Raw genomic sequence first — 12,633 nt, 5'->3', positions numbered from 1 at the left:
CCCCTTTTCTACAAAAGAGGAGATTCTTAAGAGAGTGAAAAGAAATCCAATTGTTCATGTTTTAATGTGAATTTACCTGCCTCATATTTCCCAAACCAAAATGCACACCAAAACACAACTGTCCTTTCAAACACACATCTTTGAATTTTATGATGCAGTTCTCCCACAAAAAAAGGGAAAAGTATGTACGGTATATTATGGGGAAATGCATATACTAGCAGAGATAGCATACAAAGCAGCATTACACAAGAGCGAATTGCTTGGGAAAATGTGCAGATTAGGTAAACCCGTGTAAAGAAATGTGTGTATTGGGAGAAACAGACATGAAAATGCATACAAAATTTTTGTGTGGTTTTTTTTAAAACAAAATGCAAACAGAGGACAGGAATGGTATAAATTGAATTTAAGACTGAAGAAATGAAAGAGAGAAGTGAAATTGACCTATTCCTCCTTCCCCAGCAAGCCAAAATAGATCTGGAATAAAATGTATGTGCTGGTTATGAAAAAGACAGAATTCAGTGTAGGGGTTTAAAAAAAAAACAAGTTTTATTTCACTTCCCCAATCCATTCATAACCAGGACTTGAAATGCTTTCAATACATGAGTTTAAAAACAACAGTATTCCACAAAGGATACTAAATTGCACAATCGCAGTACAACATGTCAGTCAGTACAACAGTTGTACCCAACACATCAGAACATGGCAGCACTTTAAATACAAAACAAGAGAACTTGGGTGAATATATCTCATCATATATATATGTATCTATATATATGTCAAACAAGTCAAATACAGAATTTTGAACTCCCAATGAATCTCACAATTAGCTATATGGAAATGAGACACTGAAATGGTCCGTTTACATCGATATTATATGAGGCTTCTAGAGATTGCTTAACAAAAAGAGCCTACACAGCTAGATATTTCTAGCATTGGATGAGAATCATCAGAGCTGTACTCGGGGTAGGAGCGGACAAGGCAAGAGACATACAAAGAGAGGAAAGACCCCCCCCTTGGAGTTTCACATTATTAACGAAACTTTAGCAGCGGGAAAAGGACAACAGGTCTGTTGTTGCTGAGATGTCCCTCTTTCAATGCCAGACAATAAAATCACTTCTCATTGGAAGTACAATGGAAAAAACCCTCAAGCCCTATCCCTTCACTTCCATAACAGCAAAAGCTGTTTTGACTCAGCTATCATCTCTAATCTGGCGGTCCATGCAGGAAATGCCCCAGCTTCATATACACAGCGTTCACACCAGTTACCCACCTTGGAACAAAGGTTGTGGTTCCAGTTTCCATTTAGCTCGGTGCTTCTCTCCCCTACATCCACAGAGTCCAAATTCAACAGCATAATGCGGGGGTGGGGTCTAAGATTCACAGTAGCACTTTTGTACAAGCGCCCTGAAGGATTGAAGTATAACTGCCACATGATGATATGCATAGAAAAAGATTAACATGGTTCTGCAGTCTTCACTAGGTGGACAGATGAACAGTGTTTCCCTCAATGTGGCCTTAACGTCCGTTTAGCAGTCAGGAAGAAACCCAGGCAAAAGCCACCATAAAACACAGGCCAATTGTCTAAGAGAGTCGATTCTCACTTGTCCTATCTGCAAAGGGAGAAAATTACACTACTGAGGGGTTTTGCTCATTGGGAAGCAACCAAGGTGAAGCAACAGGCAGCCACACCTGGAATGTTATTGCTCAACATGCTTCTTGAATGCTTTCAACTGTATCCACCAATCAGAAGCCAGCTTGTGGCGGAAGAGCCACACCAACTTTTCACCATAGGCAAAATGGAGGAAAACTTTAACAAGCAAAAGGAGGAGGAAGAGAAGGAAACAGCCTCACCGCAGGCATTGTGGACATTCAAGTCAGCAGAGGCCCTTCCAGATGCGGGAATCTTTACTCACTGAATCAATACATTCAAAAACTAAGATGTGGCAGAATGAGTATACAGCATACGTAGCCACTGAGGAGCCCTGCAGGTGTTGGGCTGCAACTCCCATCTTTCTGGACCGCTCGCCATGGTGACAGCTGACATGGATGAGAGCTGGAGTCCAACATTTACAAAGGATCATGTTGGCTACCCGTTATCAAGGTGCATTTTTAGCTTTGAAGCCTACATTTTAAAAAACAAACAAACTCCAAAGTTACTTAGGATGATATGGCAAAAGGACCGAATGCAGTTGGAATGTGATAATGTGGTATTTGCTAAATTAAGGTCGTGTATCACTTACTGGATGCCTTCAAATACCATTGCATTAGAGAAGGCCCATCTGAGATATAGCAAGTGCAGGGTCAAAGCATAGTCCATCCCATTAGGCACTGGCATCAAAAGCCTTGTTTGGAACCCAAAAATGTTGGTTGCTTCATGGGCCGGATGGCAGCAGAAGAGGCAGGAGGTAAACCACAGAAAATTTTGTCCTCTCTGCCAAGTGCCACTTTCTTCTTTTCAGTACTGCGAGTTAGAAAACACCACAATCCAAAAGGAAGAAAAGAGTATATTTTCCTTTCTTGGGTGTCAAATCTTTTAAATCTCATGTTTGGTAGGAAAGATTACACTGCAGACATAATGAACTGCAGTGTTAAGAAAGGTACACACAGAGTGGTTATACAGCTACATTTAATATGCCATCCTAGAAGTTCTGTATCTGCCCTGCCCTTTAAGGTTCCATCAAGGGTAGCCGGCATGGAACTACAACTCCCATCAGCCCCTGGCAAAACATGGCCAATGGTAGACGATGATGAGTATTTAAGTCCAAAACATCAGGGTATGTCATGCTGGCTAACCTTGGCTTTGGGGATGGCATTAAAAAAGAACTACAGGCAGTTACTTTCACATGGCACAGAGTTGGCACACTCTGGTGGCTAGCAGTGAGAGTTCCTAGGCCAAACTGACCTCTTTCAGGGGGTACCACCTCCCCTCCCCAAATGTCAACTCTGCCCTGCCTCGGAAATTCCCAGAGTGGTTTGAAATGATGGGGTGGCCTCCAAGTGAGATCAAGTAACCCACCCAATAAGCTTTGAGTGGGGATTTGAACTCAGATGTCCCTGGTCTAAGGCCAACCCAGCCGTCCCCCAACATAAAGCCCTCCGGATATTGCTGGACTACAACGCCCAACATCTCTGACCGTTGGCAATACTGTCTGGGGCTGATGGGAGTTGTAGTCCAACAAAAGGCTGACAGGGATAGACTTGAGAGTCTCAGAACCTGAAGTGGAGAGATGCCAAGGCTCAGATAAAATATTTAAACCTGACTCTGGAACACATTAAGGGTCTGAGGACACCCAGTCATTTTAAAGCTCACTCAACCCAAAAAGGGCTGCATGTTATGCAAATATATGACCAGCTAAGATGTGAGAATTAAATAAACATTGCTTTGCAACAGGAAAAAAGGTGGCTCCCTGAGAGGCAGCATTAATCTTATTCTCTTGCAGAATGGCTTTTCTAGGGAGAAGTTCCTGTCAAGTTCTCGTAAAGGTCCTGAGATGGGGACGAAGGGATTTTCCCTTCTTTGTCAAATCTAGAACGGCTGGTGCTTATCCTGGAAAGGTGCTCATGTGCCTTCAACAACAGCACAATGGGGAGAAATTTTGAGAAGCTGCTTCTCTCGTAACTTCAAGGTGTGACAAGCAGTTTTGCTTCAGAACCTGCTGCAGCAGGGGGTGGTTAGGCACTGGAAATGCGGTGGGGCAAGATCCCTGTATCGGTTTTCATTTATTCTTTGCAGAAACTCACTCTGGCTAATCAGAGCTCATTGATTCAATCACACCTACTAACCAGAATCAAGCAAATGGCAAAGAATGAAACAAAACGAAACACGAAAAAGAAAGAAATCTGTCCCAAAACCTGCTCCCTGGCACCCTCTCCCGGACTCAAAGGAAACTGCAGGGACTTGAAAACCAAATCTGCAGAAGTTTAGTTAAGTGACTTTTAGCTGCTGGAAAACACCGAAGCAATGCACTGCAATTTTCAACAAGGCAACCGAGGATGCATTGACACCAGAAACATAAACCAATACAAGACTGTAGTCCTGTAAAAGGTGGTAGAGGTCTCGTAACAGAAAAGACTAAACTTTCTCAATAGACCTACAACTCCCAAACTTCTTCAGTGTAAGCCAAAAGAGCAGAAATGGTTTACAAGTGAGTGATGTGGATGCATCCCAATAGCCATATAGAAACAACAGATTTACCAAGGAATAATAAGCTACTGTTAGCTCAGGATTCTTAGACTTCAGTGCACCAGTGCCCAAAGCTGGCTCTTGAAAATATTGGAAGAGTGCATCCGATGGCATGTTCACACAACCTAGCCACATCTGGGCTCATTCAACACCACAAACTGGTGTCAAAGTAACCTTGTGAACATTGGTCAAGTACTGAAAATGCAACTCATTGAATCCTCTGAACAATCGTTGCAACCCAGATATTTTGGTGAGATACAGAATCACAACCCCCAAGACCACATCACTGGCAAGAATCACACAAAGACATTGACTCATGGTTGGTGTTGTTTTAAAAAATGGCGAACAGGTTTTTGGAGTTCCATAAACACTGCAACAGCTGGCTCTGAGCAATCTTCTCAAAATCAGAAGCTGAAGAGGCTTGCTACCCTGAAGATTTACCACCTCTGCTGATAATCTTTCATTTAACAAAAACTTGAGCAGCTGGAGAGAGTCTGCATTGGCAACTTCCTTCTGTGGGCTTCGCTTTGATCACACCAAGACTCCAAAAGGATCAAGCTCAAAACCCAGCCAGACATGCTGCTGCGTACACCAGGATGTTCTCTCCCCTTGACCATTCAGGAAAGCAGATCTATCAGACCATTTGAAAGTAGTGGGCTTTCAAATTGCTTTCCCTTGCCGGTCAAGCCTCGTGTATTATTTTAATCGGGGTCCAGTCCTTTCCTTTGGCCTCAGAACGCAACATTCAATCGCTTTCAGATGGAGCAGCTACCAGGGAAACAGTAAACACCTAGCAAAACATTACTTGCTGGATCAGAGCAACCTGCATCAAAAGATACTGCAGGAAAGAACTTGTAAAAACTGTAAAGGTGGTGGTGGTGGGGATCTAGGCCTTCTGTTCCAGCCTAACACAGAATCACTGACCCAACCACCCATTTTCTGCCCATCTTCTTAAATACAACCCCCATCAGGAAGATTTGCATCTGGCCTCCCGGCCTACAGAACTCCTGGTATTCACTTTAGGGGTCTTCTAGAGGACTAATTGGAACTAGGGTGTCTATCTTCCCTCCCACCCACCCCTTTCTGCATCCCTTGCACACGCACACACCTATCTTTTATGCTCTGTGGACTTTCGATGCTAAAAGAAAAAAATTCATCAGCAGAAAGCAGAGAGGGGAGAGGCGATTCCAAAGCTCAGCCTTCCTCCTTTACGAGCACGCTAGACTCTCCCGTGCTGACTTGCACTCTGCCTCATACCCAGAAGATTCCCCCAAGAGGTCTTCATTCAGTCACAGTCCGGGTGCAAAAGGCATATGGGGAGGTGGCAGCAGAAGAGGGCGGGCAGCTTTGATTGCTGAGCTCCTACGTTTATAACGGGCTGCGCGATGCAGCTCTAGGTGGTTAGAAGACGATCATGCAGGTTTAACGCAGTGTCAGTTGGGTATAGTTTTTGCTTTTTTGAAAAGCCCATCTTTTATATTGCAGGTAGTCTCAGAGACGGGCTTTTTTCCACCCTTGCATCCCCACTGGCTTCTTCTCTATTAGTTCCTGAATGCAGGAGGCAGGTCGCGGTGCTATTCTGCAGCCATTTGTTCGATGTGATCGCTAAGCAGCTTGTACTGCTCTGTAAGCAAGAGAAACAAATTATGCAATATACATACGCAGATACAGACACGTACATGTATGCAAAATTAGCTCGGCATATAATCAAAATACAAAAGACAAACAACTATATGCAAACATCTTTTTGCAGAGCATCCCCAAGAAAGATACACTCTAGATTTTCCTTGTGGGTTTAAGACCCATGTGCAAGTGAAGCAAATAACAATGAGGGTGTGATTCAGGTGGCATTCACAAGGCAGCTTATTCCATTTTCCCAGCATTTCCCTTATTTGTTAATTTCCGCATTATATTTTAGCTTTTACACAATGTAAAAGCTACTTCTGGAAATGTAGCACAAATTTAGAGTTCATTTCTGTGTTATTTGCAAATTGATGTTTTGGGGTGATGTCTATAGCCTATTTCTGTTTTGCAAAGAATCCCTTACATTTTGCAGCCCTTCTAGGTCATCTTCTCCCCGCAACCCCCACCCTACTCAAGTCTAAGGCAGAGCAAGTGGCCTGAACTTGGAGTTGCTCTCATTTTCTTCCACCACCACCCATTTGACCCCTGGGAGGTGACCCTTGCAGAAGGAACCCCACCAGCAATCTCACACCCATGGTCCTACCTTCATCCAGGTTGCCAATCACTGCCTGCTTCTTCAAGAAGTCGTTGCAGAGCTTCTTGTTCAGCCCAAAAGCCAACATGTTGTGAGTGAAAGTACTGCAGCAGGGAGAGGAAATGGGGTGGGGGAGAAAGGGGTATGGCCTTTTGTTAGGACACGTGCTTTGTCCACAGAAGGTCCCTGTTGCAATTCCTGGCAGCATCTCCAGTTACCAAGTTCAGGTCACAGAAGGTGATGGAAAAGACTCTCTCTGTGAGGTCCCTGCAGCGCTACGGCTGCCAATCAGAGACTTGATGGATAAATAGCCCCACTTTGTATGAAGCAGCTTCCTATGTGTCTGCTAAGTTTCCTTGGGCATAAGCTGCCTATTCCTTTTAAAACTGATCAAATAATAATAATAATAATAATAATAATAATAATAATAATAATAGCAATAATAATAATACTGAAGCCCCCTTCATGCACACTTTGCGTGCAGGTAGGGCCATCACAAACGAAAAGCAGCTGTGGGGGTGTGCTGCCCCCCCCCTGCAAAAGCTGCATGGCTCCTTCCCTGCCTCCCCCCACCATCCTGATATCCACACATTAGGCTTGTGGTTTGTATTGCTGCTTCCTTGTTTGTATAATAGAGTTTTCCATGACTAATTATGCTTTGAAGGTTTCTATAAATCCTGCCCTAGGACTCAAAGGTGAAGAGGTTGCAAATTACTGGATATAAATAAATGTAATTGATATGTTATACAAAATTCTCTCTCGTGCATCATGCAGTATAGATTTCTAAAGATCATCTATTGTGATCATCATTGTAATTTACATTTTTATTTTAAACATAGTAAGTAGTAAAAGTTTTTATCATGTGTTGTTTACTGCTCTGAACTCCTTTGGGAGGAAGGCAAACAAACAAACAAACAAACAAACAAACAAACAGAAGCTCTTTTGCAGAAACAGGCCAGTTTCATTCTGCTTACCCCAACTGTCCAAAGGTGATATTCTCATTAAACCGCAGACTATCGTCTCGCTCCTCTTGGGTCATGTGACACCATTTCTCCCTGCAAACATATGGGAAGATCCTGTAACCAGGAAAATGAACACACACACACACACACACACACACACACACACACAACCTGCCAAAACCTTAGGGATTGATGGGAGCAGGGAAGGATGCAGGGAATGTCAGTAACACGCTCTTGACACACTCCCCCATTCCATATTGGTTAGTGTGATGAAGTGAAGGAGTGGGCCATGTGCCAGATATTGGTATGCCAGTTTTGTTATATGGGCCGCCTGTTGCCAACTTTAGATTATATATTAGAGCAGCTTTTATCACGGAAGCTGGACCAAAGCTGGAATCATTCTGAAGTTTCCATTTTGCTTATGTGCTTACATCTCTGTTTCATTTAGGTTCTTCTTCTTCCAAAGGGTTGTATGTAACATCCATCTTACTCAGTGTAGATCCACTGAAATTAATGGACATGACTAACAATCAATTTCAATGGGTCTATTCTTAGTAGAACGTACTTGGATACAACCTAAAATCTCCGAATGCACGCCTTTCTTTTGGTCTTAAATCTGTGACCATCATTGCCACTCTACATCCGACCTTAGAATCTACATTCAGTTTGGTCAGTATCTCCAAAGGAGGTAGGCAAACATATAGCAAGGGATGTGAAATGGGCAGGGGGCAGAAGGTAAACATGTAAAACCTAAATGTTTTCCTAAAAGCCTGTTTGAACGCCACCTGTATTTCTAATAACCTGACCAAAAAACTGAGCTATCATCTAAGTTTCGCACCCTTCTTATGGGTTGCTGTTCATTACAGACCTACAAGGCAGACTACCCCAACCCCATTTCACAGAGGAGGCAACTGAGGCTTTGAAAAAGCATCAAAGGCCGCAAAACAGGAGCAGAGCCGGGACTGGATTCAGAAAAAGGTCACCCAGGCTTAAATTCCGCCACACTGGTATACCATTTTCAGACAAGAATAAAATTGTTTAGAGACAAAGAAACATGGAACAGCCACACAACAAAAAACTAAGGTGTTTTGAGCCAATTTCATTATACTCACAAAGCAAGCAATTTTGCTTAACACGGGTGCACTGTTTGGTGAACTTTCCAACAATGCAATAATAGAAGGTTCTTAACTTTGCAATCATCTGCTTCCCAGCCTCTACAATGTATAGTTATCAGTAATATGCTAAGGAGGTGCTGGAGATGTACCTAGCAGCACATTTACAATGATCCATGGGTTTTTCTAACCCTTGAAACTCAGTAATATTCTAAGTCACTACTACTTCTGGTAGCAGGCAGTTCCAGAGGACTGAGAAGATAAGGCCCTGAGTTTGTTTTATACATGTGAATGTCTCATTTTTAGGGTATGACCCTCCCTGCCCAGTTCAGTAAAGGTACACAGATGTCTCCTCTCCCACCCACCATCTGCTTGCAATGCTAAATTAGTGCAATTATTTATCTTTATAGTCAGGCAGTCCTCACGGCACCTTCTCTGATCTTTTCCCTTCTTCTGTCAATACTTTGCTTTGGGGATGCAGCAGTCAGAACTCCATGTGTCCTTAATTTATTTGCTTTTATTGCATTTATATCTCACCCTTAAGGCTGCAAAGCAGTGACTGGCTGAAGGTCACCTAGTAGGCTTCATGGCCGAGAGGGGATTTGAACCCTGGTCCCCCAGATCCTAGTCCAACATGGTAACCAATATGCCACACTGGCTCTCTTGCATGTCTCTCCCTTAATGAAAGTTTCCTGCTGGTTTGGTCCTAGTAGGTCTATTCATGCACACTTAAACCAACACGGCTCCTTAAGCTCTGGGTGCACAGCTCATGTGGGAGTTTCAAACATGGCAATCTCTCTTATGTAACTGCTGACCTTCCATTCTAGATTTTCAATTATGCATCCTTATAAAGAATCAAGGGGATGCATGCCTCCAGTTTAATGCAAAAATTCTCACTGAACCCTATGGGGAATGGGGAATGCTGAAAGTTGAGCTACATTTTCAGTAAAATCACATGGTAAACTTTTTGGGGGGTGAGGAGTGCCACTTCTTAACACCCCCAATCAAAATATAAAAATAAAAAGTGGTCTGGAGAAAACTAGTCCATCAAGCCTATTCTGGTCTAGAATCGCATTCTAAATGCAGGGATTCTTTTTGAGCAGGGAAGTGTTAGAAAACACCATCTCCCCCACCTGACAAGGGCGCAATGTAAGGAGGATTCTGCCACTTGATTTCACCACATATCAGCCCTCAGATGCTTGTCCTTTTAGGGAAAATAGGATGTTGGCTGAAGCCGACCATATGTCAAGAGGAGGAAAAGGGGAGGCAGGGAAATACAGGAAGAAGGAAGTCAATGGGAGGAGAAGCAGCAGCAGCAAATAAAAGGAAAACAAGAGAAATTAAAAATGTGGAGTCATGCTGGATATGAAGACAGAGTGGCAGAGGGATTTCTTGGCAGGCAATTCAAGAGTGTATCCCTGAATCAATCCTCACAGGAAACAGATGTGCCAAGGCTCAAGGTTGAGGCAAGGCAAATGCAGAGGACATTTTTGGCTTAGCCAAGGGCCAAGGCAAGTCTCCTAGCTGGTCATCCATCCACAGGGGTCAAGGAGTATCAGCTGACTCACAGGGGCCTTTCAGGGCACAGTGGCTTCTTTGGTGGCTCCCTCACCTTGCAATTCCCCAGATCATTTGCCAGAGCGAGGCAGAGGTGCACAGGAGAAATCCCTGCCTGTCATCTCTCAGGCCAACAGTTCAAGGACCACTTTCAGATGACCCATTGACTGAGCATTTGTCCTAATTTGCTTGCAGGGTGTTTACATGTCTTCCTTTTAATTGTTTTTTGAAGTGGATTTGTCATGCTGGGGCATGTCTAAGGACCCTTTGGCCTTCCAAATGTTTCTGAACTCCAACTGGCCACTCTTGCTGGGACTGATGGGAGTCGTTCAGCAACATCTGGAAGGCTGTAGGTTCCCCACACCTGTGCTAGGGAGGCAGAGCACTTTAATCCACTTTAATTGCACAAACCTACATTTCCTGAATGCTCTTGAATCCTTTCCCCAAAATAGGGACAGCCTGGAGGCACCCAAGAGGTCCGCATCGAGAACAAATCCAGTGGCGCTGTCCTCTGAGACCATGGCAAGTGTGCGTATGCACAGTGACCATTTACCATTTGGAACAGCTGCTCCAGATGCAAGTAAAGTAAACCACCACCCCCCATCTCAATCAGGCTCCGCACAAAAAACCACCAACTGGTATGGTATGAAACGGGCAAAATTAAGCACGACAATAACAAATGAGAGAGGGGCAGAAACAACACAGAAAGCAGGTACTTAAATCCAGATGGTCAAAGAGGAATGGACAGGGAAGGAAAGAGAAGAGATTCTCAAGCAGCAGCAGCATTCCACAGAGGCATCGAAAGCAGGAGGAAATCAAAGCAAGGGGGAAGGTTAAAGTAGAACGTTTACATCTAGAACTCCTCAGAGACTGGAAGGGGCCCCTGTGTCCAAAAACTTACCACAGCTGCTGACACAGAAAATGGCGAGAGAAAAACAGACTCACTTAAGCAGTTCACCGTGCCCAGAGGCTTTTCTCAATCTGCTTTATACGGCATTGATACAGAAGCTGTGCATCATAATCAAGCAATGCATAAGATATTGGCAGCATGGCAAACTCTGGCTGGGAGACAGAACGTAGACTGATTTTTTTTTATTTTTAAAGAGACTCAAAAAGTGCTTTGTGGTAGGCTCCCACTGCTTCTAAATCGGTTCAGCATCCATATTAGATTTTGTCCTGCTGTTGCAGGCACTGAAACGAACAAGGAACACTCCTTTCAAAACCGCTTTGATGTGCTTAGAGATATACCTTGGAAATCAGGCTTTCCCCAACCCGTGGCCCTCCAGATGTGTCTGAACTATAACTCCCAGCAAGCCCAGCAGGGATGGTCAATGGTGAAGGAGGATGAAAGCAATAGTCCAACAATATCTTGGAGGGCACCAGGTTGGGGAAGGGTACACTAGTGGGATTTGCAGCGCTGGGCCGAATACTGTGCAATCACGGTGGCAAGTTTTGGACCCAAAATGAGCCTTTGGCATAAAAAGGTAAGAAAGTAAATGCGGACAGACACACCTCGTTTCCTCTTCCTCTCCAGCATTCCCTCTGGAGTGGCAGCAGAAAGGGTCAACAGAAGGTTACATGTTAAGATCATGCAAGAAGTATGGATGGAGAGAGAGAGGAAGTGTGAAAGAATTGACCAGAAAAAGAAAAGAAAAGATTAAAGACGTCAAGAAAGAGAAAGAGAGAAATTAGTTGTTTTCAACCTCCCCAACCCAACAGAGCAACATGAGAGCAGGAAGGGGGGGAAAGGGGGTACTCTGCCTTTTCCTCTTGCCTGGCAGACTCCCCCTTGGATGTTGTTATCAAACTGCATTTGCTGGGTGGTTTCTGTTTCTCTAAAACCCTGGGGATGACTTCCAAGGGCCGGGGAATAAAGAGCTTCCTCCCTACAGAATATAAACCCAGTCCTGCATCATATTAGCAGAACTTAAAAAGCTCTATTGGCCTGCTTGACAAGTGGGAGAACAGCAGAAAAATAAACCATTTGCGGACAAAAAAAAGGCAGTCCTTTTCAGCACTGTGACCTATTCTCCTCCACCCCTCGTGTCCCCCACTTCCTTTCTCCTGTGAAAAAAGAAAGAAAGAAAGAAGAAGAAGCTGCGAAGTCCTACCTAGTGGTGGGAGACCGTTTCCGTCTCTCACAGTGAACCGCGTCGAAGAAAGCCGCATTCCAAAACCTCAGGGTATGCCTAGGGAACAGGGGAGGAAATGATGTGTGTGTGTGTGTGTTGAGCCTGTACCAACTGCAGGGTATGTTTTTGTGAATGTGGCTAGGAAGTGGGAAGGAATGGGGTGGTTTCTGCCAGAGAGGGCTGTGGCTGGGCCTGCTAAATGGCTCCCCTGCTTCAATGCCCTGCTCAGGAGTGCAGCTGGTTCAGGATAATAAGGTTATACCAGTGGTGGCTGGTGCTCCCTGAGACAGGTGGGGCGGAAGGCAGGGAGGCAAACAGTAGGTGGCGCCAGAGCCAGTGAAAGGCAGAGACAACTCATTCTAGTTTCGGCCCTATCCTCCTCCTCCCTGCTGAGTTCTACAACTCCTAGGGGTTGAGGTCCCTTTGCCCCCCATAAAATATTTGAGGATGCTACCCCACCCCAAAATTC

General features: G+C 44.3%; 1 protein-coding gene across 6 annotated transcripts in view; it reads right to left on the bottom strand.

Annotated features, from left to right (window-relative positions):
- Positions 1-514: 514 nt before the first annotated feature.
- The window catches only part of KIAA0513, a 59,598-nt gene continuing 47,479 nt past the window's right edge, over positions 515-12,633 (bottom strand). For 5 of the 6 annotated variants that reach the window (XM_082232973.1, XM_082232975.1, XM_082232977.1 and 2 more), the window contains exons 9-13: positions 12,144-12,221; positions 11,545-11,574; positions 7,376-7,456; positions 6,411-6,505; positions 515-5,807 (exon numbers count right to left, since the gene is read on the bottom strand). In XM_082232973.1, the coding sequence (XP_082089099.1) occupies positions 5,758-5,807; positions 6,411-6,505; positions 7,376-7,456; positions 11,545-11,574; positions 12,144-12,221 (334 nt within the window). In that variant the 3' untranslated portion in view covers positions 515-5,757. The remainder of the gene's footprint in view (positions 5,808-6,410; positions 6,506-7,375; positions 7,457-11,544; positions 11,575-12,143; positions 12,222-12,633) is intronic. The other variant, XM_082232978.1, reaches the window with a different exon arrangement.

The sequence above is a fragment of the Podarcis vaucheri genome (assembly GCF_965113315.1).
Source record: "Podarcis vaucheri genome assembly, chromosome: 7".
NCBI classification, from domain to species: Eukaryota; Metazoa; Chordata; class Lepidosauria; order Squamata; family Lacertidae; genus Podarcis; species Podarcis vaucheri.
The sequence above is the reverse complement of the archived record's forward strand: the minus strand, read 5'-3'. Positions and strand labels throughout refer to the sequence as shown.